The sequence below is a fragment of the Marmota monax genome, unplaced genomic scaffold (assembly GCF_021218885.2).
Source record: "Marmota monax isolate L192 unplaced genomic scaffold, Marmota_monax_Labrador192_F-V1.1 WCK01_AAM20220418_F8-fsc00067, whole genome shotgun sequence".
In the NCBI taxonomy this organism is placed as follows: Eukaryota; Metazoa; Chordata; class Mammalia; order Rodentia; family Sciuridae; genus Marmota; species Marmota monax.
In genome coordinates, this window is record NW_026695065.1 from 3,082,818 (window position 1) to 3,103,463 (window position 20,646).

At 31.6% G+C, this 20,646-nt stretch overlaps 1 protein-coding gene across 6 annotated transcripts in view; it reads left to right on the forward strand.

Annotated features, from left to right (window-relative positions):
• Pcdh11x (protocadherin 11 X-linked) overlaps positions 1–20,646 on the forward strand; it is a 718,824-nt gene that overhangs the window by 78,220 nt on the left and 619,958 nt on the right. For 5 of the 6 annotated variants that reach the window (XM_058573732.1, XM_058573733.1, XM_058573734.1 and 2 more), the window contains one exon: positions 2,700–5,198. In XM_058573732.1, coding sequence (XP_058429715.1) covers positions 2,700–5,198 — 2,499 coding nt within the window. Of the gene's footprint in view, positions 1–2,699; positions 5,199–9,034; positions 12,938–20,646 lie in introns of those variants that run through there. The other variant, XM_046427842.2, reaches the window with a different exon arrangement.

Consider the following 20,646-nt stretch of genomic DNA (forward strand, 5'->3'; position numbering starts at 1 on the left):
CGTGCATGCCAGGCGAGCACGTTACCACTTGAGCCACATCCCCAGCCCAAAGCAAATTGTATTTTTATATGTAATTTAAAGTATAAGTGCTGCCTATCCATGAACAGGGTATATTTTTCCATCTTCTAAGATCTTTTTCTATTTCTCTCTTTAGGGTTCTGTAGTTTTCATTGTATAAGTCTTTCACCTCTTTTGTTAGGTTGATTCCCAAGTATTTTATTTTTTTTGAGGATATTAAAAAGAGCATACTACAGGGACACTGCTACATCGATGTTCATAGCAGCACAATTCACAATAGCAAGACTGTGGAACCAACCTAGATGCCCTTCAATAGACGAATGGATAAAAAAAAATGTGGCATTTATACACAATGGAGTATTACTCTGCATTAAAAAATGACAAAATCATAGAATTTGCAGGGAAACGGATGGCATTAGAGCAGATTATGCTAAGTGAAGCTAGCCAATCCCTAAAAAACAAATGCCAAATGTCTTCTTTGATATAAGGAGAGTAACTAAGAACAGAGTAGGGAGGAAGAGCATGAGAAGAAGATTAACATTAAACAGGGATGAGAGGTGGGAGGGAAAGGGAGAGAGAAGGGAAATTGCATGGAAATGGAAGGAGACCCTCAGGGTTATACAAAATTTCATACAAGAGGAAGTGAGGGGAAAGGGGGAAATAATACAAGGGGGAGAAATGAATTACAGTAGAGGGGGTAGAGAGAGAAGAGGGGAGGGGAGGGGAGGGGGGATAGTAGAGGATAGGAAAGGCAGCAGAATACAACAGACACTAGTATGGCAATATGTAAATCAATGGATGTGTAACCGATGTGATTCTGCAATCTGTATACGGGGTAAAAATGGGAGTTCATAACCCACTTGAATCAAAGTGTGAAATATGATATATCAAGAAATTTGTAATGTTTTGAACAACCAACAATAAAAATTAAAAAAAAATAAAAGTGGATCTGAGTCAAAAAGGAAAAATTCCTAAAGTTTGCAGAAATATCTTTAATTCACAAGAGGAAAAAGATATGTGTAGTAGGGTATTATTATATTAAATTACATATAAGCAAATATAACAATTAAGTTAAATTTTAAAAGATAATGTGGGACTGGGAATTTGGTTCAATAGCAGAGTTCTTGCTTAGCATGTGTGAGGCCCCGGCTTCAATCCCCAGAACTATAAAACATAGATAATGTGATATGGAATATGTTTATAAACTGACAACTAACAGTCCCTGAAAACCTGGTATCTTTTATTAACTTCTATTTTATAAGATCTTGTTTAGACAATGGTATAAAAATCTATGAAAAAATAAGATGTTTCCCTGTTCTTTTATGACAGAGCACCTAAGTGAAAGATCAGTGTCTGGCACTTCCCATGAATCATCAACTTTTATGTTAAAAATGTATTAATGAATTAAAATCATTTACTTATATATTTCTGTTTGTTCATATATACATATATATTCTTAAGTCAGTTATTTGATAGGAAGCTTAAGGTTATTTTCCAGTATTTTCTTCATACCCTCCAGTGACTTTTATGTTATTAATTTCTATTCAAATGCTTCAAGTAACACTAGTTAGATCTCTCTTTGAGAGCCAGCCCAAATTACTCAGTCAGCTGGCAATATTTCGATTTGTGTAGGGTTCATCTTACTATAGTTCAGAGATAGGACTCTTTTTTGTGACAGGCCCATATTTTGACTTCATGGGCATAAAGAGAAAATAGGTATTGCCCCATACTAACTTTTTCAATGTGATATTTCAGCATGTGAGTTTTTGTCCATTGTATTTTTTATTAAGATTTAATAAAATAATATTTAATTATTAATTCCCAAGATAATTTCATTTTTATAATGTTTCTACAGGAAAATAAATGAAAATTTGTATGCACTTTACCCAAGTTTATATTCTAATCAGAGTTTGTGTTTTTTCTTTATCTGCCAAAGGTTTTAACTACATTTATATGTTATGTATGCTATTGCCTTGGCTGAGTATTTTATACTTTCTGGTTTCTTTTGGTCATAAAAAGGTATCTTAAACAATAAATTCAAGTGTAAAAAAAGTTTTAATTCAGTTGGATTGATCATGGGTAATTCACTTCTAGCTTCATTTATCGTGTGCAGTTTAGTGACAATTCTTTTTAAAATTCTATACAAGTTGGGCTGGGGATGTGGCTCAAGCAGTAGCGCACTCGCCTGGCATGTGTGCGGCCTGGGTTCGATCCTCAGCACCACATACAAACAAAGATGTTGTGTCTGCCGAAAACTAAAAATAAATACATAAATATTAAAAAATTCTCTCTCTCTCTCTTTAAAAAATTCTATACAAGTTTTCCTTTTGAAAATTTCAATAATTTGTATAAATGGGTTTCATTTATTATCATAAAATCGTACAAACTAAAACTCCTCCAGAATATCTTCTAGAACAACTCTTTAATTTTATAAATACCTGCAACTTTTAAGCCATTGGCTTGTGGTCATAATATTAGTTTTTAGGCAGAGTTGAGACTTAGACCCAAAGTTTTCTAGCACCTATGAACTTACCTTACTATGTCATGTGATTTAAGAAAATGAAAATTGTTCTAATTCATAAAATAACATAATCTGACTTATATATTATAATTATTATTTTGTTAACATATATTATTTTGTATTAAATAAGTAAAAGTGTATTTCATTATGTGTTTTCCAGGGTCAAAATATTTTTGGGCTTGATGTCATAGAGACACCAGAAGGAGACAAGATGCCACAACTGATTGTTCAAAAGGAGTTAGATAGGGAAGAGAAGGATACCTATGTAATGAAAGTAAAGGTTGAAGATGGTGGCTTTCCTCAACGATCCAGTACTGCTATTTTGCAAGTAAGTGTTGCTGATACAAATGACAACCGCCCTGTGTTTAAGGAGAAGGAAATTGAAGTTAGTATACCAGAAAATGCTCCTGTAGGAACTTCAGTGACACAACTCCATGCTACAGATGCTGACATAGGTGAAAATGCCAAGATTCACTTCTATTTCAGCAATCTAGTCTCCAATATTGCCAAGAGATTATTTCACCTTAACACCACCACTGGACTCATCACAGTCAAAGAACCCCTGGATAGAGAAGAATCACCAAGTCATAAGTTACTGGTTTTGGCAAGTGATGGTGGATCAGTGCCAGCAAGAGCAATGGTCCTGGTAAATGTTACAGATATCAATGATAATGTCCCATCAATTGATATAAGATATATTATCAATCCAACCAATGGCACTGTGGTTCTTTCAGAAAATGCTCCACTTAACACCAAAGTTGCTCTCATTACTGTAATGGATAAGGATGCCGACCATAATGGTAGAGTGACATGCTTCACAGATCATGAAGTTCCTTTCAGATTAAGGCCAGTATTCAGTAATCAGTTCCTCCTGGAAACTGCTGCATATCTTGACTATGAGTCCACAAGAGAATATGCCATTAAATTACTGGCCGCAGATGCTGGCAAACCTCCTTTGAATCAGTCATCAATGCTTCTCGTCAAAGTGAAAGATGAAAATGACAATGCTCCAGTTTTCACCCAGCCCTTCATAAGTCTTTCTGTTCCTGAGAATAACTCCCCTGGCACACAGCTGACCAAAATAAGTGCAACAGATGCAGACAGTGGACGTAATGCTGAAATCAGTTACCTTCTAGGTACTGATGCCCCATCTGAATTCAACCTGGATCATCGAACAGGCATTCTGACTGCAGTGAAAAAATTAGATAGAGAAAAACAGGAAAAATATTATTTCACTGTTCTGGCAAAAGATAATGGGATGCCACCATTAATGACTAATGCCACAGTCTTAGTAACCGTCCTTGATCAGAATGATAACAGCCCAATTTTCACTCACAATGAGTACAACTTCTATGTCCCAGAAAACCTTCCAAGACATGGCACAGTAGGACTAATCACCGTAACTGATCCTGATTATGGAGAGAATTCTGCAGTCACTCTCTCCATTTTAGATGTGAATGATGACTTCACCATTGACCCACAGACTGGTGTCATTAGGCCAAATATTTCATTTGATCGAGAAAAACAAGAATCTTACACTTTTTATGTAAAGGCAGAGGATGGTGGTAGGGTATCACGCTCTTCAACTGCAAAAGTAACCATAAATGTAGTTGATGTCAATGACAACAAACCAGTGTTTGTTGTCCCTCCTTCCAACTATTCTTATGAACTGGTTCTCCCATCCACTAATCCAGGCACAGTGGTCTTTAAGGTAGTTGCCATTGACAATGACACTGGAATGAATGCAGAGCTTCACTACAGCATTGTAGGGGGAAACACAAAGGGACTGTTTGTAATTGACCAAACAACTGGCAACATCACACTGAAGGAGAAATGTGTGGTTGCAGATCTTGGTTTACACAGATTGGTAGTTAAAGCTAAAGACTTAGGACAACCTGATTCTCTCTTCAATGTTGTAATTGTCAATCTGTTTGTGAATGAGACAGTGACCAACGCTACACTCATTCATGAATTGGTGCGCAAAAGCATTGAAGCACCAGCGACCCAAAATATTGAGACAGCTGATACATCCTCACCAACCAGTGACTATGTCAAGATCATGGTTGCCATTGTTGCTGGCACTATAACTGTTATACTAGTGATTTTCATCACTGCTGTAGTAAGATGTCGCCAACCACCACACCTTAAGGCTGCTCAGAAAAACAAGCAGAATTCTGAATGGGTTACTCCAAACCCAGAAAACAGGCAGATGATAATGATGAAGAAAAAGAAGAAGAAGAAGAAGAAGAAGCATGCCCCTAAGAACTTGCTGCTTAACTTTGTCACTATTGAAGAAACAAAGGCAGATGATGCTGACAATGATGGAAACAGTGTTACACTAGACCTTCCCATTGAACTGGAAGAGCAAACCATGGGCAAATACAACTGGGGCACTACGCCTACCACCTTCAAGCCTGACAGCCCTGATTTGGCCCGACACTACAAATCTGCGTCTCCACAGCCAGCCTTCCAGATTCAGCCTGAAACGCCCCTGAATTCAAAGCACCACATCATCCAGGAACTGCCTCTTGATAACACTTTCGTGGCCTGTGATTCCATCTCCAAGTGTTCCTCCAGCAGTTCTGATCCCTATAGTGTTTCTGAGTGCAGCTATCCAGTGACAACCTTCAAGACTCCTGTGTCTGTACACACCAGACCGGTAGGTAATCCCATTTCTAACTGACCTTTCTAAATTTATGTTCTTCTTATTTTCAGTTGATGTAGAACTTTACAGAAACTATTGACCTCCAAGAGGGATCAAAACGATCATATTGTATGGAAACATCCAAATAGATATATGAATTGAATTAAGACTGATAGAAAATCAGAATAAAATGACTGTTGGTTATAGGAAAAATGGGTGCAGAATCATGATTATAATAGGGGGGCAGTTTTGTCTGTAGATGACAGTATAATGCTTTATGCTAGAAAATAGACTGGGAAACCTCTATAACAAGGGTTATAGCATTGTCTTCACTACTATTGTGTATTGAGGATCAGAAAGATCTGTGCTAGCTACCATACAATAAAGCTTTTTAGAATCTATTGAACATATTTTAACACTAATGATGTTGGGAACCCCAGTTTCACTTGGAGAAAAGTAATTAAATGGCAGCAAGTTATCCTCTCACCCATATCCCATAATGCCTACACGTCTCCACAATGAAGAATTTGAAGATTAGGAACTCAAAATTATTTTGGTACAATAAATCTATATTCACACAATATAGCAATAATGGGATTATAAAAACGAAGGATGCTCATTCTCAATTTCAAGCCAGCAACTGAAATTTATATAAGATCTCTATTTTAGATAATCAGTTAAATGTGTACATATTTATGCATGGTATTCAGAGCCCTTCAGAAGACATTCTTAAAAGATAATGCCTTTGGGCTGGGGATGTGGCTCAAGTGGTAGCACGCTTGCCTAGCATGTGTGAGGCACTGGGTTCGATTCTCAGCATCATATAAAAATAAAATTGAGATATTGTGTCCACCTAAAACTAAAAAAAAAAGAGAGAGAGATAATGCCTTTTGGGAAATGGAGTAATTTTTCTTTCTCTAATGTGCAGGAAGGGAAATAAGAGCATATAAAGATCCAAGAAATCTGTGCAAAATAATTTTTAAATTCAATTCATTTGTGAAAACAAGCCTACATACATGCTTTTTATATTCTATATTCCATAGAACAATGAAGACAATTTTTTTCTCAAAGTTCATGAGTATATTAAATCATATAAGTATTGTTGTTTTCTTAATAAAGTTATAGAATTTATCTACATTTTTCTTTCAAAGTCATGTCACATGTTGACTTTATTATTTTGTCTGTGTAGGTCTTAGAAAAGTATTAATCTATTTGAGTAAATAAAGTGATTTGAAAACATATTTAGGTTTAATAAAATGATTGCAATGTGAAAGTCAAAAGAGATTCAAAATCTGAAAATATTAAAGAAGTCTTCCAGATTCAAGATAATAGTGCAAATAATTTACCGTAATTTTGGAAATTGTTTTAAGAATGGAGATCTTTTGAGGATATACATAGTTAAATAATACAATAACTTGAAACTTTCTTTTTTAGTCACAGAAAATGTAAGGTACTAATTCACTTGTGGGTGCATTTTTTCCTAACAGATCCATAATTAATTTGTAAAATAGAACCGTAGGCTCTGTGTAGAGTTCCTGTAATGCTTTGAATGAATTTGCAGGCCAGCAGTTATTTTCACAGTTCTGATGATTTCCATGTTTCTCTGCATTTGTTGGAGGACAAACATAGTAGATGCTTGACATCTCCTCAGGTTGTATTTTTCTTTATGCTTAATGACTCAAAAGGGAACTCTATTTTCTAATTCTTATCCTTATTATTCTCTTATCGAAGACCTTTCTCAACAGTAAGGTATTCTTTATTAATAACACTTTCTTTGATGAACATCCTGATAGAATTTTTTTTCTGGGATAAACCTGTGACTTTCTTAAGACAGTATATAAATGATGTGGTTTGTGAATTACATTTGTGAATTATCATTTTTAATAGATTGGCTTATGAATTTTGTTAATACAGCAAATTCTGATTTCAACTGTTTACAAAGGTTCAGATACATTTTATGAGCTACACTAATTTTACTTGAGTATATGATCATACAGTAAGGAAGGTATGGATATATAAAAAATGAAGTATTTTGAAAATATCCATCTTTCCATTTTTTGTTGATAATTTGTAATTATTAAGAAGTAAATAAAATTAAAAATTCCTTCCCATTATGTCACTATATTTTATACAGTGAAGAGACTTTTTCCTAAGCATAGGACAAATAGCTTCATGAGTTAGGTAAAATACTAAAAGCATGTACAACTGTGAATGAGTTGTTGGTCATGGTTAGGTTTTTATTAATTAAAAGCACTAACTTAAAATCAGTGAGTATCAGGTGACTTATTTGATTTTTTTCACATCTTAAAAATAAATAAATTACACATTTTGTCATTGGCTTATAGTTCTTTCATATTAATTAGTAAATATCTTCTCAACATGAATTCATGAACTTAGCGAGATTAATACTAAATATCATTTGAATTTTACATTTGTGTTACATTCACAATACTCTTTACTCTCTCTATATTCTTCAAGTTGTGGTAATTAACACTAAGAAAGGAATCTTATATTCACTGATATTGCAGAATACTAAAAGAGTAGTGAAAACTGAAAAAAATTACATATTTAAAACTTCAAATACAGCAGGTGTATTCTTTCTAAATAAACATCACACAAAACAGATGGAAGTGTCAGTCAATTGAATAAAAATCTGTCGTTCCTTAAGGAAATTCTGACAGTGAAAATAAAATATTACTGTTAGAAGGAAACAGAAATATTCCAATTTATTTTAAACAAAGTGAGAAAATAAACTTTAAAAAGGAGGTCTTGCAGTGATATTTACATTTAGTTCATTACTCATCTGATTAGAAATATGCATGTAGAGTAATAAAACAGCTCTAGTATGATGTAAGATACAAGGAACCTTCCATAAATTTTACATTTTAAAAACGGTATCAAATGCTTTCTTCAGATTTTTCTTTTTTACTGTGGAGCTCAGGAAAAAAATATGGAACATTCATTATATAGGTGTGCATCCATTGCATGAAGCCGTCTATACCTGATGAATATGATGCTCCTCTTTGGCATAAGTTTCTATATGTATTATGGAAGGCATTTTTGTACATATAGTAGTAGAAATATAAAACATGAAATTTAAGATGATTTCACAGATTAATTTCTATTAACAAATCCCAGAGCAATCAGATAACATTTGGTATATATGACCCAACAAAACTAATAAATAAATATAGCTATTTTAGAATCAGTTTTGTTAATTTTCATACAGAAGATATGTATTGGCAAAAACAAGTCTTGCTTAACACAACTGTTCCACTAAAATATGTGAAGACTTTGCATTTAAAAAAAACAGAGAGAAGGGGGCTGGGGTTGTGGCTCAGCAGTAGAGCACTGACCCTGGGTTGTATCCTCAGGACCACATAGAAATGAATAACTAAATAAAATAAAGGTATTAAAAAAACCTTGAGGAGAATAAAAATAAAAGCACCATTTTTGAGGGCCTTCTATATGTTAGTTACTGTCTTACACATATATTTGAAGTATTTCATTTTTCCCCTCCAAAAAAACTATAAATTTTTTTTTTTTTTTGTGATTTGAGTTGAAATAGTTTTTCAATTTCAGAAATAAGGTAAAAAAAAGGTGAATCTTTTGGAAAATTATAATTCATGGATGAAATCATGCTGTAGATATGTGATACATCAATTCAAATAATAACAATAATCTGAATTGGCCTGAAATAGAATTAGTATTCACTATGGTTAAGTTCAGTAACTTTGATTAAGTACATCTATATTTTGGTATGTGAATTTAGCCTTGTAGCATGCTTGGCAAATAAGATTCCTAGAACACAACCATCTGATTTTGATAACATGTTATTTTTCTTGTCCTAGACTGATTCCAGGACATCAACTATTGAAATCTGCAGTGAGATATAACTTTCTAGCAATAACATAATTCTATTCATTTCCCCCCAAATTTAGTGATTTGTGATTTCAAAATTAGACTAAGACTATTAATTTTGTTATCTGGATTTCCCATTATAACAGCAAGCAAAACAAAACTACCTTAAAAAATAATGTCTCAGTAAACGTTACTGGGAACCTGGTAAACACAGCAATGATTCTGCTTTGCTTTATTTAGCTGTAATCTGGAAATTTAAATTTAAAATTTATGGAAGAAACAATGCATTACAGTATCTGAGTTCTATCATGCTGTTTTTCTGTTTGCTTGCTCTGAATGTCAACAACTGTGATATAATATAATTCTGTTTTGGTGTACACACTGACGGGTAATGTATTAGTCATGAAACATGAAATTACTTGCTCTGATTGCAGAAAAGTTTAAATACCTCCGGGAGTTTGAGAGTGATGGTGAACACTCCAAGCTACCCTCTGAAAGGTGTCCAGGGCAAGAGATTATTTTAAGACCAGCAAACAAACCAACCAAATCAGAAAACTTCTGGTAGAATGTTTTCAAAATATACACTAATATAATATGTTTTTTGCTAATAAAACCATTTTATTTACATACCGCTCTGCTTAAAAGTTGGATAATAAAAAATAAACTTTTGGGGTTTTCCTATTGATTATAATTACACAGCTCCACTACTTTAACCATTAAACAGATTATTTTTATTATCATTATGTTTCCTTTTCCTACAAATATTTAAAAAGAAGTCCTTGATATTTTCTCTATTGAAAGGAGAATGTAAGGTTCTTTATACTCCCTGGTATTTGGGGGATATGCATTTACATTTCTTGTATTATGAAGCATAACTACAGTCATCTGAGGGTAGAAACAAGCATGAAATTAGATATTTCAAAAATGATTATATCTTAATTTTGAAACTACCTAGCAAAAAATAATGCACTAGAGTGACATTAGATTTTTACTTTTCTGACATGAAAATATTGAATAAGTAACATTGCTTTGAGTAATTTGCTTGATAAACTTCACTCACTTTATACAGTATTTCAGTTAACTCATTTCCTACACAAATGAATAAATGCCTCAATTTGGGTATACATTATATTTTATTGAAGAATGACATGCTTCAATTTTATGGTATGTTCTTTAAATTGCTTTTGACTTACTAACATTACTAACAGTTTTTTTTTTTTAAAAAAAAAAACCTTTAACTTCTTAGTAAATAAAGGGAGTATAAAGGACCCTTATAATCATGACATAACATGCTTCCTGAATTTTCATTCAAATTCTCGATTATGTATCATTTGTCCTTGAAAAATATGAGAAGGATATGTTCTGTTATGTATGTATAGTAAAAGTAGTGTATTATTTTAAGTGTTCTGCAATGTAAAGATATTTAGAAGACATTAATGCTCTATTTAGCATTTCAAATTGTATAATTCTTGGATATGTGATATATAGGTAATATTCTAAACAAGTTTCTGCTACATTTTATGTTCCCATTGACTTGATACAGAATCTTCTGTATCTCCAATGACGTCAAATTAATTGAACATATGTTTTTGCTATCTGGCTGTTTAAACATTATGTTATTGATTAAAACAAGTTTGAGTAGAACTAGTTATGGTAATAAGAAATGTCATGTAAGGTGCAGTATTATATTACATGCTATAAACAACTGATGTAGAAAAAAATACTTTCTAGTAAAACTTACACTTGTACAACTTCCTCACATAGAATAACTTTATAGTGCTACCCCATTCCTTCTAGATAAATATTTCAGTTTAATTCAAATCATTCTAAGAAATGTAAAAAATTGACCCAACTTAGTATATTCCTAATATCAGTGCCCTGCAGATACTAAGATATACGAGTAGTGAGAGTGTCTAAAATCCATATCTCAATTTAATTGTAAATAACCTGATGAGGCCCAAGAACAGGCCTCCCATAATATCCTACCATGGCTTCATGACCATTTATGTATTCACTTATTAAATAAATGCATTTTAAATGCATGTGTCATGACTACCCTGGTCTCTTCTTTTCTACACACTCTGTGAGTTAAGGAAGAGTATCTAATTTTTTCCTACTTTGGTGATCATTCCTTTATGACCACAGTGAGAATAACTCCTAATTGTTCCTTTGTATGTGTAAAGGTGAAAATATATTGAAACTTTTATGTGCAGTTTTTTAAAACCTCTCTCAATGGTTTTATGAGTGTTGTCTTTGCAGGTGATGAAAATAGAAAATTTATTTTAAAAATTTATTTATGACTCCATCTCACAGAATGCAGCTTCTGTGAGAAAAGATCTTCTAAAATTATTTCCTTCCAGATCTTTGTGATAAAATATTTACTCATATAAGCCAATGATAATTGACATTTACCAGTATTTAAAATTGAATCATATATGGAAATAGATACAACTTATGACTATGAACTATCCTTGATCTCTCCTTTCCTTGTGTCTGAGGGAATATTTACATCTGAGAACAATATGGAAGGCATTGAAACAGTTTTCTACAAAAGATAAATAGGAAAAAATACATATCTCTACACTTAGTTTCATCTTAGCATTTGATTTGGTGGTATATTCAACTGAATTGTCATAATTATTATATGTCTGCCATACACTGTCTCAGATATTTTCCAGTCTTTGTGTTGAACTTAATGGATTTGTGTAATATTCTCAGTTTAAGTGTCCTTAAAAGTCTCTCTGGTTCTTATTTTAGTCAACAAATAAAGAATAGCAAATCTAAGACTCATCATCATAAATAAATAAAAGTAACTTTTAGTGAACCTGTTCTACTGAATCATAAGTATGCTATTTAATTAGTAAGCTACAATGTACTGTGCAGTTTCTGCCCTGAAAGCTCACTAAAAAGTATTTTCTTTTGGATAAAATTCACAATTCATAACTTGAAAATAGTGAAATACTTTGCCTTATTTTAGTTTAAATAAAAAATATTTTCTAAAACTAAGATATTTAAGCCATTTTATTTCTGAAATTATTGTTGTATTCAGGGATAGATGTCTAAAATTTATAAAACAATTTAAATTCAATACATTAATGTTTATATGTCTTCTATTTTCTGTTGGCACTCATCCACATTTATCATTAAAAATGCATAAAACTGGGCTGGGATTGTGGCTCAGTGGCAGAGTGTGTGCCTAGCATGTGTGAAGCACTGGGTTCGATTCTCAGCACCATGTATCAATAAGTAAAATAAATGTCCATTGACAATTAAAAAATATTAAAAAATGCATAAAACAGATTAATTTTTAAAAAGATGATTTTAAATTCACTATTTTGGATAATATTTACTAAGGTTTTAATTTCAATACAAAATACTACTGCCTCATTTTACTATTTAACCACTTGCACTTTTCACTATTTAACTAGGTTTTATAATAATGTGCCTAGTAGATGTAATGTGAAACCTGATATCAACCAAAATAGTACAGGACAAGCATATCCTAAGAAATCTTTTATGAACTTAAGCCACACTTCATAAATGCTTACATAGGTGCTCTTGTGCAGTATACATATTTTTTAAAGATATTTTGAAGCTTAGGTTTTTTTTTACTTAAATATTTTGCTTTAGATTTAGTTTTCTAGTATATTCAAAGGTGCTGTGATAACATAGCATTGTGTGCTATATATAATTAGTGGATTTTTTAAAAAGAACTAATGTACAATTTGTTTTTTTCATGCATTATGGGTGTTCAAACATGACATCCATGGTTTAATGTGATATTTAGAAAAAGGAGTAGACTTTTAAAATTCTAGAGTAGCCATAGGCTTTCATTTTTTTATTGCACATGTAATACATACTTGTCATATAAGTTTTTAAAAAATGTTGTTAGATTATAGATGAATTTTCAATTTTTTTTTTTATTTCTAGCTATATCAGTAAGTTCTTTATAATTTATTTCATCATTTGGTTTGAAAACTCTTTAATTTTTGAAAGTGGTACATTTTATGTTTACAGAATTATTCTTTAACTTTTGGAATTGGTGCATTTTAAGTTTACAGAATTATTACCTTTGTTTTATATTATAAATTATACAGGATTTTTACATGATTTAAAGATTGACTTATTTATTATGAATTTTGTTTATTTTTATAGATGTGTAATTGAGTAAATACATGTAATAGCAGTTGTTTAGTTAATGGTGTAGTACACAGGCATTCTACAAATCTCTCTATACATATGAGACTAACCTCTTTTCAGTGAAAACATCAAGTCTTCATGAGAAAGCACTTTTTTGGTTAAAAAATAGCATCTACATTTCCACTAAAAGTTCCCTTAGCATTAACAACCAATTGATTTATTTAAAGAATTCTCATAACCAACTCTTACCTCTTGTGTATTCTATATATTCTCAATTGAAATAGTTTTAGCTGTTCCTTTTAAAGTGTATAATTATATTAAATTATCCATAATACACTGGTACCCTGCAATTAGGAATAAAACTTTTGTCAAGTGAAACAATCACATTTCTTTAGATTTAATATATTTAAATTGACATAACGAAAATGAAGTATTTCAATTGATTTTCTAGAAATATTTTCATGTTTGTCCCTTATTATTTAGCCTTATATATGTTAATTATTCATTGATTTACTTCATAAGATGTTATTGTTTTTGAAATGCAGTTGACTTTTAAAAGCATCTCATTCTTTTTCTCTTAAAGCTTGGCTTAACCAATACATAACAAAATAATGTTTTCATTAGATACTCAGAGAAAATTTTAAATAGTACTGCTTTTACTTGATGGTAGTTAAAAGGAAACAAATCTCAAATTCTGATGAAAAATATTATTTACAAAATTTATACAATAAACTTTAATATTTATTTACTTGTTTAAATCTGTGTCTGATCTAACATCAGTTACAAAATTGATAGAGATCATCATTTCAATAATGTAATTGAAAAAAATTGATTGATTGATTCCCTTACACAAAAATATTTCCAGAAAATCAAACATGCTGCTCAAAGACATATTCAGGGTCACAACCTTGAAGTAATTAAAGTTTTAAAATAATTTTGACCTGCACTTTTGTCATGTAAACACAAACATAATCTCATATTTAAAGGTGGAACAAACATACAAAAATGGAATTTCATGGATCCTGGAAAACTACTTTATGAGCTCCTAAATTAGAAACTATATTTCATTATTTATATACATTTGATCATTTTCTCATTCAAAATTATGTACTAGTAACATTCTTTGAAAAACAATTGTGCACATCATTTGTGATGTTCAGATTAAATAATTATGATTTTTTAACACAAATTCAGTTATTCAAGAGAAGGTGCTGAGTTCTCCTCCAGGTTAACTATCATGTTTCTACATGATACCAAAATATCTGGATGCAAAATGTAATTTTCACTCTGCCTGGTGATATATTGTCAACTCAAGAAATTGTTTAACTTCATAATGATACAGACCTTAATACTGCAGAACTATATTTTAATAGTTTTATTTTACATAGAAAGAATAGTTTGATATGATAATTATTTCCAAATATAGAATAATTGATAATATTTTAAAAGAAAGTTTCAAATGGTGCTACAATTCCACTTTACATGTATAAATATTTGTTGTTTATAAGGCCATATACACATTTATTTCAAAATTTACACAAATTATGGAAATGAAAAGGAATATAATATTAAATCTTCCTTGGTTGGAGAATTGAAAGATAACAACATCAAGCTCATGTTTATAAATTGATATATTTGATTGTGGCTCTTTAGGTAAAATGTGTTTTAATATGCTAAGTAGTTTCTAATACAATGGGGTCAAAAAGTGTTAGTACCTATATAAGCATACATTTGCATGTTTATTTGTGCTTATAAAGTTTCTAACAGGAAAAAGTGATATAAACTTTAACCTAAAAACAATTTTTTAAAATATCATGAATCTACATTCACAGTGCTACTGGCTCCTTTAAACTGTTGTCCTCACTCCCAAAGTACAATCATCCTGTATCCTTCATATGATCCTATTTACTCTCTCTGTGTCATTTAGTAAAGATTTCTGTCATACTCAATGCATTATAAATATGTGCTCATGTGTTTTATTCCTTTCAATTAAGATATTTGGCTTTAATATATAAGCGGTACTTAATAAAGTTTTCTGTTTTATGAATGATCTAAAATCCTCTAATATTAGAATATATATGAAAAAAAGATCAATCTACTTTTTTTTACTTAAATGTTCAAGTTCTGCTTTTGCACAAAACAAAGACAAATTTGCATTGTCGATATGTATCTTTTTCTCAGTTGTTATGGCCAAAACATAAACATAAATGTCTATTAACACTGCCACCTTCATTTTTCATTAACACTTTAATTTTATATCTATGAAAAACAAAAGAGTCAAGTGGATCTCTGTTCATGCTCTGTACAATGTCAGATTGGCAGTTTCATGCATCTACAATTTTATTGGTGTAATTTATGTTTTCATAAAGGGGTTTTGATATGGATTTACCATCATTCTCTATTTCCATATATGTTTGTCTGTGTCTTTTAAAACACTCGTTTTTGTGATTATCTAAGTGTGGACTATGGATTGACATACATCAAAGGAATATTTATGAGGATAGGTCCAGATTTCAGATTGGGCAATGCATACAATTCAGTGTAATTTCTGTGTTTGAACAGTTAGATCTAAAAATGGCAGCTGAAGAAAAATTATGTATGTTAAAACTGTGAAAATTTAATAGACACGAGGATTCATAACGTTTTTAAATTTTTCTTTTTGCTTTGTACTTTGTAGCTGTAATAAAAAAGTAAACAGGTTTTGTATGAATATGTTAGAATGAATATTATAGAGCATATTTCAACTGGAATACGTGTAGATACTAACACCTGATTGAATTTGATGTACTTTCAGTGCATAAAGTGTGTGTAATCTGTACTAAGTGAAATATATATAAATAAAGTTGTTTCTGCATTGCAATAACACATCTTCTGATATTTTTTGAAGTGCTCATTGTCAGCAGAGGCTAACAATTTTATTAACAGTCTTCCAGGATCCTAAAATATTTTAAATACAGTAACATCCTACACTCTTCATAGTGTACTTCATTATCTAAACTGAATTAAACTGAACTTTATACATTGGCATTCTTATTTACCAACATTGTGAGGTAACTGATCCCTTTTAGTCAAACCAAATCAATCAATTAGATAGTGGTAAATTATATTTACTAAAGTTTTAGTTTTGTGCATGTATTGTTCTCAGAGTCTTTGAATATTGGTAAAAAGGACTATCATTTATCAAAAGTTGTTATTTGGTAAAACATCACAAATAATGCAGTTAACCATCAGTTCAAACAAGAGTAGAAAAACATTTCTCAATCTTTTACTGTGATAAAGGAAGACATTTTGGAGAATTGGGGTCTATTGGGGTAAGAATATGGGACAATAGCAGTTCTCCCCTTGTTGCTATTAGTGTAAAAAGCCCCTGACAATGAATTTAACTGTAATTATGTTAGAAAATAATCTTTCATTTTCCAGAGCTGAAAAATCTCCAAATATAATGGATTAAGATTTTTAAAAATCACATTAAAATGGCACAATACAAAACTTCAAATTTTGTTACAATAATTAAGAGTGTGTGGTGGTGGTGGTGGTGGTGGTGGTGTGTGTGTGTCCATGAATATCACTAGTAAATAAGCTGGAAAGTATGCATTAGGTATGAGCAGGCAAGTACCTAATCCGCTTCAGTAATCACACTACAATTAGCAATACTCGGTCATATTCAAGTAGCAATTAAATCTTATTAATGTTACTTCTAAAATACCTCCCACATTTGTCCCTTTGCCATTTCCTTTATGAAGATTTGATCATGAGTTTCCTGTTTTATAACTAACAGGTTGTCTTACTTTGAACTTTCATCTGTCTAATCAATTTTTTACACAGTATCCAAAGTATTCTTTCTGAAACATACATATGATCAGATGAAGTCTATGGCAGAATATGTCTTGAGTCTTTCTCCATTACATAGAGAATAAAGCTTCAATTAGTGTACATTTCAAGAGACTTTGCAGTCTTAGCCTGTCTACATTTTCATCCTATTTCCACCACTGCATGCACTGTATATTTTTAACACACTTCCCTCTGCTCCCTGACAAAACCTTGTACTTTGATGCATAAATTGTCACAATTTACCAAAATTACATTGGGTACCTGCTTTAGTTAAGACACTGTTCTGTGAACAACTGGATTAACTAAGCTATGGTCAGTGAAGTAGAATTGTAATGGTGCAGATAGGGCAAGTATGCAAGTACTTTTTTTGTTCACATTAGTTATACGTGACAGTATAATGCATTTTGACACATCATGCATAAATGGACTATAACTTCTAATTCTTCTAGTTGTACATGATGTAGAATCACACTGCTCATGTAATCATATATGTAAAGTAGGTTAATAATGACCAATTAATTCTACTATCCTTTCTACCCCCATGCCCCCTCCCCTTCCTTCACTCCCCTCTGCCTAACCCAAAGTACCCCTATTGTTCCATAGCTCCCCTCCCTTATTATGAATTAGCATCTGCATATCAGAGGAAGCACTCAGGCTTTGGTTTTAAGAAATTTCAAATAGTTTTAATTACAAAAATGCCAGATAAAAAAATGAGTATATTATTTATTTATTTATTTAATCAAAAATAGAGGAAGCTGGGATGATACTCTTTTCTTCCACATCTAATTTCTTGGAATTAATCACATATTTGTATGTGTTAATTAATCTTCCTCAGGTAAATGCGTAGACCATACAACCTTTTTTTTTTCTTTCACACAATCTTTAAATGGTAGTTTCTGGAAACTACTCCTAGAAAAAAATTTAAACACTGATTTCAGATATTTTGATTCTTTTTACATTTCCTATTCATGAGTTATAACAAAAAATATCAAATAAAAACTTAAACCCTTTGTTGATCTATATATACTCCACATACATAGGGATATGAGAACAATATTCTGTTATTAGGCATTTTAGCAAAGCAACCACTCTAGTGCTTCTTTAAAGAAATATATTGCTAGTATGTTCTATCACAAGAAAAAAGTGTTATTGTACTCAATAGAGGAATATTTTCCATAGTGAATTGTCCAAACAGACACTGACACTTCTCTTGTTAGAATGTGTTTGTGTGTACATAAATTATGTCATTGAATTACTGAGATGAAATGGTCACCCCAAATAGAAATCATTTTCTCTTTTCCCCTCTATGATTCCATCAAAGTTATCAATTCTGTGGGAAGAGGAACAGAGAGCAAACCATAAACCATCAAATACAGATAGTGCCCACATCGCAACATGGTGGAATTATCTTGAAATCCAGAATATCTCTATTCAAAGACCACATATCTCTACTCAAAACTGAGGGGAAAATATATATACACACATACATATATACATGTATACATATGTGTGTGTCACACACACACAGACACACACACACACATATATATATATATATATATATATATATATATATATATATAAAATTTTAAGGAATGCATTTCTTGACATGCATGTTGCAAGCAAATATAGCACTTCCTAGAAGGGATGAAAATAAACCACCTTCTTTTTAGTTTAGACTTTTTCTTGTATCCTCATTATGATAAAATGTATTTCTACATTATATACAGGAAATATCCTGGGATACTGGGGTTTTTTAAACTTTATTTTATATATTTATTGTTTTATGTGGTGCTGAGACTCAAACCCAATGCCTAATACATGCTAGGCAATCACTCTACAACTGAGCCACAACCCTAGCCCAGATTGAAGTTTTATTGTAGTTTATATTTCATGTCTTTGCTTGACAGTCTTATATCAGGATGCTGGAGCATCAATTTTAGTATAAAACATTTTCATAGTACCTAATGTTTTACAAAATCTATCACTTCACCTCTTTTTGTAAAAGGAATGAACACCTTCATGGTTTGGCAAATAGTGTTTCTTAAATTGTAATTAGTGAGGATACCACCCAGATAAGATAAAAGCAGACATTAACATTCTTAAAGTCAGTGGCTGTTTTTCTCAGTGCATACACTGTTGGGACATATAACCATTATAAAGAGGAAATAAAATGTAATATTCAATATAAAGATGAAGCTAAGGACTCAGTAACATGCAAAATAGCAAGAATAGCATATTGCTAAATTTCTAATGAACACACTTCCTTCTTATGTTTGTGTGATGTTTTACATATTTTTGAAATGTTTCCATCAGGACAGTGGGAGTGTTATCATTCATAAAATTTACCCGTTTACTTTTTGATTTTGATAGAGCCAAAAAGTATTTCCTACAGTGTTTACTTTTTAGAATAATTCTATCTAAAGTGAATATAGCTGAACAACTACTATAACTATATGCCAAATCTGCCTAACTCTTTCCATACCTCAACTTCATTGTGCTTGTGTGTTAAAATTTTACAGTCTATTTTGGTTTCATGGAGAAAAATAGCATATCCCTTCTGATATAAAATCCTAAGGGAAAACTCTGAAGAGAGATTTGTCAACATTCCCTTTCTTTTTTAGGTTAGTGTGGCACATAGAAATGTGCTAGAATCACAGATTCACTCCCACATATGGGCATAAGAAATTCTGGACATACAAAAGGTTGAAGCCTTGTCCTCAACACATTAAGAAAACAAACTTTAGGTCAGGCTTACCTATTCTCTGGGGAACACTTATGATCCCATATTCACATAGAGACAGATACCTTGATTTTTATCTAATCTCTATTAACCCAATAGAAGAAAAGCACAGTCACCTAAGCACCTTCTGGATAAAGTGATCTCTTTTACTCTGGAAAACAGGCCTCTGAAAATTCTTTCATATCATACATTTTTATCAGTTTTTCTTAGTACTCTCTCACTTTCTAATGTACTTCAATAGAACCATCTGCACACTCACATTCTCTCAGCAGTGGTCTGTCTACTTATCACAATGCAGAAATTCACTGAATAGAGTTTTTATCTACCCATATAATATAACCTGCAATTTAGAAATATATGTATCTCATATTGAGAGAAATGTAGTTTGCATAGCTAATTCAACAATGGTTGAGCCTTGTGAAAAAAGAAACTGAGACAGCAAGGGGGTGTTATTACTAAAAAGATCAAAAGCCTAACAGGAAAAGAAAAAGAGCTGATAAGAGGCAAATAACTAGAACTATGAATTCCCTCTAAATTTTTCTAAGTTTAATCAACCTTTACCTTAGTTTGCCTCTACCTGGTAATGCCTAATATTGGCCTTTGTACACATCACCATTCCTGAAAGTTCACATTTTCATCCCTCCAAAATTTACCCTTTCTCTCTTCTTTGGTAGAAACATCAAATAATCAAATTCCCCCTAAAATTTCCCTTTGTTCAAGGAAATCATACAGTCAGAAAGATCTCTACATAGGCTCCATTTACATACAGATTCATATAATATTAATATATATAATACACATTACAGTATGTAGTACATATGTAAAACATGTCATATGTAATGTTATATATAAGGAATATATACAATACATCATATGTCATATAGTTAC